The sequence below is a fragment of the Chrysemys picta genome, chromosome 1 (genome assembly GCF_011386835.1).
Source record: "Chrysemys picta bellii isolate R12L10 chromosome 1, ASM1138683v2, whole genome shotgun sequence".
NCBI lineage: Eukaryota > Metazoa > Chordata > Testudines > Emydidae > Chrysemys > Chrysemys picta.
Genome location: NC_088791.1, coordinates 357,167,266 through 357,175,876, shown reverse-complemented (window position 1 = coordinate 357,175,876; position 8,611 = coordinate 357,167,266). Strand labels below are relative to the sequence as shown.

Genomic DNA, 8,611 nt, shown 5'->3' with positions numbered 1-8,611 from the left:
GCTGCGAAACTTTCGCATGCGGAAGGGAACTTTCCTTGAACTTTGTGAGTTGCTGTCCCCTGCCCTGAAGCGCAGTGACACCCGGTTTCGAGCTGCACTGAGTGTACAGAAGCGAGTGGCCATAGCCCTCTGGAAGCTTGCAACGCCAGACAGCTACCGGTCAGTCGCGAACCAGTTTGGGGTGGGCAAATCTACCGTGGGGGTTGTTGTGATGCAAGTAGCCAAGGCAATCGTTGATGTACTGCTGCCAAAGGTAGTGACCCTGGGAAACGTGGAGGCGATCATAGATGGCTTCGCAGTGATGGGATTTCCAAACTGCGGTGGGGCCATAGATGGAACTCACATCCCTATCCTGGCACCGGACCACCAGGCCACCCAGTACATTAACCGAAAGGGCTACTTTTCCATGGTGCTGCAAGCACTGGTGGACCACAGGGGACCTTTTACCAACATCTACGTGGGATGGCCGGGCAAGGTTCATGATGCTCGTGTTTTCAGGAACTCTCGTCTGTTTAGACGGCTGCAACAAGGTATTTACTTCCCGGACCACAAAATAACTGTTGGGGATGTGGAGATGCCTATAGTGATCCTCGGGGACCCAGCCTACCCGCTAATGCCCTGGCTCATGAAGCCCTATACTGGCGCCCTGGACACTGAAAAAGAACTCTTCAACTACCGGCTGAGCAAGTGCAGAATGGTGGTGGAGTGTGCTTTTGGCCGTCTCAAGGGGAGATGGAGAAGCTTACTGACTCGCTGTGATCTCAGCGAAACCAATATCCCCATTGTTATAGCAGCTTGCTGTGTGCTCCACAATCTCTGTGAGAGCAAGGGGGAGACCTTTATGGCGGGGTGGGAGGTTGAGGAAAATAGCCTGGCTGCTGATTACTCACAGCCAGACAGCTGGGCGATTAGAAGAGACCAGCGGGAAGCGCTGTGCATCCGGGAGGCTTTGAAAGCAAAGTTCCTGAGTGAGCAGGGTAACCTGTGACTTTAAAGTTTGTGTACTGAGAAGCTAAACCTGCCCCCGTTTCTTTACCCAGTTAATGTTGACTATCCTATCCAGTTACATACCCCCTTCACCCCCCTTCCAACACACGTTTCGAAATAAAAATAGTTCAACTTTGTTAAAGCACACCGTTTTCTTTAATACTGTTTTCGCGGGAATTTTTTAAAACTGGGATGCAGACTGTGGTGCGGAGCGGGTGTAGTGTAGTGACGCGAATGCAGCTTCTAAACTCAAGGATCGACAGGCTCCACTGCGGTGGGATGGTTGTTTCAACGGAGCCTGTCACCCCTCCTGATCGGGACTGTGTGTATGGGGGGGTCTATGTGACTTTGTGGCAGGGGGAGGACGGTTACAGATCCCCTGCTTGTGGCTCTGTGATCCTGCCTAAGGACCGCCGCTTAAGATCTGTAACTGCCCTCCCCTGCCACAAAGTCACAGAGCAACCCACCCCCCACCACATAACATGAAAACAACCTCCCAGACTAACCAGGGTAACTAGTCACTGCATCACTGCACTGTGTATGTGCCCTGCTGCTGTGCCTGCCCCCGACTATGTACCCTGCCAAAGGTGACTGTCCTGTCCAATTACCAACCCCCTTTCCCATCCTCCTCCAAAAGAACATGATTGAAACAGTAGTTTACAGAAACGTATTTTTTATTATCAACTACACATGGCATTGGGAGGTGAAACTTGGACGGGGGCTTGTGTCAGGCGGGAAGGAAAGAACTTTTCAAATTTTGGGAAATGAGAGCCTTCTGCTACTAGAGCTCTCTGCAGGGGTGGAGTGAGACTTAGCAGGGACTCTGCCGCCTCTCCTTCTTTGCACTTTGGGTGAGGTGGGTATGGGACTTGGTGGCAGGGGAGGGCGGTAAGAGATGGACTGCAGCGGGGCTCTGTCCTCCTGCCTCCGTTCCTGCAGAACATCCACAAGGCGCCGGAGCGTGTCCGTTTGCTCCCTCAGTAGTCCAAGCAGCGTTTGAGTCGCCTGCTGGTCTTCCTGCCGCCACCTCTCCTCCCGATCCATGTTGGCTTGGTGCATTCGGGTCAAGTTCTCCCGCCACTGGGTCTGCTGTGCTGCCTGGGCTTGGGAACAGGCCATAAGCTCAGAGAACATGTCCTCCCGTGTCCTCCTCTTCCTACGCCTAATCCGCGCTAGCCTCTGGGAGTGTGATTCCAGGCTAGGTTGTGAGACAGTCGCAGATGGGGCTGTGGAAATGGGAAAAAGGGAGTGAATTCCTCAGAAAGAAAAATGTAGTTGTGAACAAAGAACATAGTCTTTCTCTGTGAACAAGACCATGCACAGCACCTATCACATGCGCACTCAGCACAAGGTCGAATTTTCAGCCTTCGCATTCAGTGCCTGGGGTCTTGCACAGCACATTTGAGAAGCGGGGCAGCACAACGGAATTTCTGTTGCAGGCAGACATGGTGAGCCGTACACTTGTGGCAGTTTAAAACTTTTATATTAGCACTGGCCTCATTTCACATTTAAAGCTATGTCAGTTCCTGCAGCCAGCAATCCGGCAAGCGGGAACTCTGCCCCTGTCCCACCCCCTCGCGGCTTTCCCCGGGAACGATCTCTTTCGGCTGCCCCTCTCCCGCCTCCACCGCGTGGCTACAAACCAGCGGTTACAGTTCTGTCAAGGAACGGGAAAGCAGTCCCAACACTAACATTCCCCTACCTAATTCAAAGCAGGTCACCATGGGCGACATCACCCTGATGAGGATCTCTGAGAGCGACAGAGAGAGAATGCTCCGGGAAAGCCTCCAAAGACCAGGGCCGTATGCCGCCCTGCTATGCAGAGCAATGATTCCCGAGTACGTGATAGTCTCGTGGCGCGGCAACGTGTCGTACTTCGGAGGACCCAATAAGGCCGCTCTCCCCAGGAACCTCATGCAACGGCTTTCAAATTACCTCCAGGAGAGCTTCATCGAGATATCCCAGGAGGATTACTGCTCTATCCCCGGACATATAGACCGCATTTTACTGTAGCTGCAGTAGCAGGGAATAAACAGTAGAGCGGCTTGTGCAGGACAATCACTGAAAACCGGACATTGCTAGATTTTTTTTCAAAACTTGCACTGCCCATGACTAAACCGTTAAGCGCATAGGGCACACTAATCATGAACAACCCATTCTTTTAATTGTTAATATTCCTGTTTTGTTAAAAATAAATGTTTAGATGTTTACAACACTTACTGGCTGATCCTTCACCAGATTCTGTGTCCGGGGTAACGGCTGGGGACGCTTCGTAGGGGATCTCTGTAAGGGTGATGAAGAGATCCTGGCTGTCGGGGAAATCAGCGTTGTGAGCGCTGCCGACTGCCTCGCCCTCCTCATCTCCTTCCTCATCTTCCCCGTCCCCTAACATGTCGGAGGAACCGGCCGTGGACACTATCCCATCCTCAGAGTCCACGGTCACTGGTGGGGTAGTGGTGGCGGCCGCACCGAGGATGGAATGCAGTGCCTCGTAGAAACGGGATGTCTGGGGATGGGATCCGGAGCGTCCGTTTGCCTCTTTGGTCTTCTGGTAGCCTTGTCTCAGCTCCTTGATTTTCACGCGGCACTGCGTTGCATCCCGGCTGTATCCTCTCTCTGCCATGTCTTTAGAGATCTTCTCGTAGATCTTTGCATTCCGTCTTTTGGATCGCAGCTCGGAAAGCACGGACTCATCGCCCCACAGAGCGATGAGATCCAAGACTTCCCGATCAGTCCATGATGGGGCTCTCTTTCTATTCACAGACTGCACGGCCATCACTGCTGGAGAGCTCTGCATCGTTGCCAGTGCTGCTGTGCTCGCCACGATGTCCAGACAGGAAATGAGATTCAAACTGGCCAGACAGGAAAAGGAATTCCAATTCAAATTTTCCCGGGGCTTTTCCTGTGTGGCTGGTCAGAGCATCCGAGCTCGCACTGCTGTCCAGAGCGTCAACAGAGTGGTGCACTGTGGGATAGCTCCCGGAGCTATTAGCGTCGATTTCCATCCACACCTAGCCTAATTCGACATGGCCATGTCGAATTTGGCGCTACTCCCCTCGTCGGGGAGGAGTACAGAAGTCGAATTAAAGAGACCTCTATGTCGAACTAAATAGCATCGCAGTGTGGACGGGCGCAGGGTTAATTCAATGTAACGGCGCTAACTTCGACATAAACGCCTAGTGTAGACCAGGCCCTAGTTACTGAAAATCTGAGAGTGGAAAAAAACCCAAACCTTTGCCAAGACATGTGCCAGGGGAAAACATCCCAACTAGAACACAGCTCCATGGAAACTCCAGACTGCTTCAGCCCCAGCTCCATCTCCATCTCCCTGTGCTGCTTCTCTGCCTTTGGCAGTGGCTCTGCTCTCTGCTCAGCTCGGGCCCCTGCTCTCCCTTACAGCCCTGCTCCGGCCAGGCAGCCCCAGCCTTCTGACTCCCTCATTGGCCTGCCTGCCCTGTCAATCAGGCTGCCCTGTACTGTTGGCCTCTCCCCATTCCTGCTGGGGGCTGTCAGTCTCAGGGTTCTGGATTCTCGTCAACCCTCCCCCTTCCTTTTGGTACTCGGAGTGGGCCAACCAAAAATCCTCACTAAGTTTTAGTTAGCGGCTGACAGTCCCCTCACACAGCTAATGAGCCCAACCTGCAAACTTGGACAGTTACAGAAGCCTTCAGTGCCTCAGGCCAGTGGGGATGGAGCAGGAGATGGCCCATTCCAGTCTCCAGTCGCACACTGGAGTTCAGCGCATAATCAGTGCACCAGGAATTATAGATACAAAGCACCACAAACACAATGGTTTGGTTCATGCACTGAAGGACACTGGGAGTGTTATATAGAGAGACGTAGGGGTGCACAATGAATCACAGGCAGTCAAGTTCATTTCCTATCCGTGGCAAGCATCATTGAGCTTTGGATTTCCTGTGTTCATTTCAACCTGCCCACAATCAAAATGTGGCACCCGGGGTGTGACAAGGACACAGAATGAGTCCCACACAAATATTATCCTTGCAGGGGACTCTAGAGAGATTTGTAGATTATATGACCAGGAGGGACCATTGTGATCATCTGCTCTGACCTCCTGCATTGCACAGGTCGTAGTACAGCCCTGGATCAATTCCTGTTTGAACTAGAGCAGATCTTTGAGAAAAACATCCCATGTTGACTGAAATGTGGCCAGTGACGGAGACACACCATGATCCTTGCTTGTCTCTAGTCTCAATTTGTCTACCTTCAATGTCCAGCCACCGACTCGTTTGATGTTTGCCTGCTAGTTTTACGAGCCCCCTATTATCAAGTTTCTGTTTCCCATTATAAATGTTGATAGAATGCAATCATGGTACTCCATAACCTTCTCCTCGTTAAGTGATGGAGCTCATTGAGTACCTGGGGCAGCCTTGCACTGGCCCCCTGAGAAAGTTCTGGCTCCTGCACAGGTGAGCTTTACCCCCGCTGTCGAGAGCCCCATTGTGCCAGAGAAGTGCAGTTGCTTGAACTGTAGGGTCTGTGAGTCCCCAGGCCTTTGGGTACCTTGAAGATAAGGACAAAGACCTTGAACTTGACGTGATGTTCTCTGGGAAGCCACTGTAGAGCACAGAGGACAGGTCTGATGTGCTTACAGTAACCTGTGTTGCTGAAGAGACTCTCTGCAGCCTTCAGTATTAGTTGGAGTTTCATAAGCAGTGAAGGCGTCATGCCCAGGTATACTGCATTGCTACAGTCCAGACAGGAGTGACTAAAGTCTATATAACTGAGGCCAGGACATCGTCCCCCAGGGTGGGACAGAGTCTCCTAGTTAACCGGAGATGGTAGAAAGCAGTACTCACAGATGCTACCATGAGAGAGCTCAGCATCAGGAAGGCATCCAAGAGCCCTCCTAGACTACAGAGTGAATTGCCCTATTGTGGGTGTGACCCTTCAGTCAAAGGACTCTGCACCGTAGCTTCCAACTATTCAAAATGCTTTGCTCTGCCCACCAGTATCAATTCTCTCTTCCTTGGTGTAACACGGCGGTTACTCACTGCCGCAGCGTCTCCTGCTGGTCAGTCCAGGAATTAGCTCAGTCCAGCCTCGGAGCACTTCCTGCTGTCTCTCCCAGGCAGCTAGGGCCTTCTCATTCCAGGGCTGGAGTGAGACTCACACGGCTCCTTACTCACAGCTGTGGCCAGTTATCCAGCCAGCCTCCCTCAGCCGCTCTCACTCCTTTTATCCCAGGAGTGGGGTAACCAACCTACACTTGGGTTCAGCCAGCTATTCTTTCCATTTTTTTTTGCCTGGTAGCTTGACATCAGTCTTGGGCATAACAATGGAAAAGCAGATAGGGGACTTAGTCAATAAAGAATTAAAGGGTGGGACTACAATTCATGCCTTTTTGGGGCAATAACAAGTTTGGCTGATAAAGGGAATTGGGAAGATGGAACAGACTTAGAGCATTGCAGATTTTTTGACCTAGTACCACATGACATTCAGATTAACAAACTAGCACTAGACAGTATCTGGATTCCAGTACCAGGTGACATGATTACATGTCACTGTAAGATCTCATTTTCCATTATTTTAGAGCTGGCCTGCTCGTAACCAGGAAGGTTTGCAAGTAAACAGAGCCATTCACAACCAATTGTCCTAGTTAATGGGAACCATCAAGATTCCAAGCCACCATTAACACCCCACACTTTGTATAGTTACAATAGGACTTCAGAGCAATACTTCATATTTCTAGCTTCAGATACGAGAATGATACATTCATACAAATAGGATGAACACATTCAGTAGATTATAAGCTTTGTAATGATATATTACAAGAGACCTTTTGCATAAAGCATATTCCAGTTACATTATATTTAAACTCACAAACATATTTCCATAAACATATGGAATGCAACGTCACATGGAGTTCTTCTCTTCAAGAATTCACTGTGGCTCTGCAGGGGTTTTGAATCTTTTTTGACTGCCACTGCACACTGAGTGGATGTTTTCAGAGATCTATCCACAATGACTCCAAGATCTCTTTCTTGAGTGGTAACAGCTAATTTAGACTCCATGATTTCATATGTATAGTTGGGATTGTTTTCCAGTGTGCATTAATTTGTCCTCACCATCCTGGAACACACTTTGGGATTTGGTCAGAGCCCTCCAGGGTGTCTAGGGACCATCTCCTGCAATTCATGGCTTCTCTTCCAGCTTGAGTCTGTCTCTCTGCTGCAGCCATGGCCCTGCAACCACAGAGCCCCCTCTGCCGCCCTTGTGCCTCTCTCCTGGCAGAGCTTCTTCTGACTCATCCAGTCTCTGTGTTTTTAAAGGGATGGACCAACTCCTCCTCTCTCTGTTCTCTCTTCTGGGAGGTTACATTCCTTCCATGCCCACCAGTCCACAGAGAAGCTGGAGAAAACTGAGGGGTTTACCTAGAATGCATTTACTCCCTTCCTCTGTCCAGACGAGATCTCGTTAGGGCTGATAGTTATTAATGAGCAGCCTATTTATAGACAGATGCCTCTGCCCCAGCCTCCTGCCCCTTACTACAAGGAGGATGAGCGAAGAGTTCAGGAAAAGCCCAAAGATATAAGGATACTCACAGTCCATACAATCTAATGTGAGTTAATAGGGTTAAAACATCTGCTCGATGTGCAGTGACAATCAGACAAATGAACAGAATGTTGGGAATCATAAGGAAAGGGATAGATAATAAGACAGAAAATATCATATTACCTCTATATAAATCCACGGTATGCCCACATTGTGAATACTATGTGCAGATTTGGTCACCCGATCTCAAAAAAGATATACTGGGATTGGAAAAGGTACAGAGAAGGGCAACAGAAAGGATTAGGGGTATGGAACAGCTTTATATGAGCAGAGATTAATAAGACTGGGACTTTTCAGCTTGGAAAAGAGACACCTAAGGGTGTGTGTGATGCTGCTGCTGCCTGTGGGAGCCAGCTGAGGTCACTCAATCAGGGTAAATCATAGAATATCAGGGTTGGAAGGGACTTCAGGAGATCATCTAGTCCAACCCCCTGCTCAAAGCAGGACCAATCCCCAACTATTCCCCCCCCCCGATCCCTAAATGGCCCCCTCAAGGATTAAGCTCACAATACTAAGTTTAGCAGGCCAATGCTCAAACCACTGAGCTATCCCTCCCCCCCTGCAAACACAATGGGGCAAACAAACCCCAAATGATGGTGGATATTCCAGTACTTAGATTTACCAAACCAGCACAAAACAGCTTCTATAGTACCTCACTGGTTGCTTAGAAGTCCAAACAACGCAGTTCCCTTGAAGTGCCCAGCCTCAGGCCTCCATCCAGACACACCTGTCAGACATATGATGATAAATTCTGAAAATCTTATCTCATCATATAAAAGAAAAGGTTCTCCTGATGCCAAAGGACCAAGCCCCAGACCCAGGTCCAATGATAACGTAGATCTTACTCAAAATACATGCTTATAGACAATTCTTGTTAACTAAACTAAAATTTATTAAAAAAGAAAAGAGAGAGAGTGTTGGTTAAAAGATCAATATACAGACAGACTTGAATTCAATTCTTGAGGTTCAGATACATAGCAGAGATGAGCTTGTAGTTGCCAAAACTCCTTTTAGAAATAGTCCAGAGGTTATAGTCCAATGTCCATAT

At 49.4% G+C, this 8,611-nt stretch overlaps 1 protein-coding gene across 1 annotated transcript; it reads right to left on the bottom strand.

The window, feature by feature from the left end:
• Positions 1-1,643: 1,643 nt before the first annotated feature.
• Positions 1,644-3,655, bottom strand: LOC135980990 (uncharacterized). Its single transcript, XM_065581922.1, has 2 exons — positions 3,208-3,655; positions 1,644-2,213 (listed from the first exon to the last, which is right to left on the bottom strand). The coding sequence occupies exons 1-2, from the start codon at positions 3,608-3,610 to the stop codon at positions 1,738-1,740; spliced, it is 879 nt and encodes a 292-aa protein (XP_065437994.1). The 5' UTR covers positions 3,611-3,655; the 3' UTR covers positions 1,644-1,737.
• Between the last annotated feature and the right edge of the window lie 4,956 nt (positions 3,656-8,611).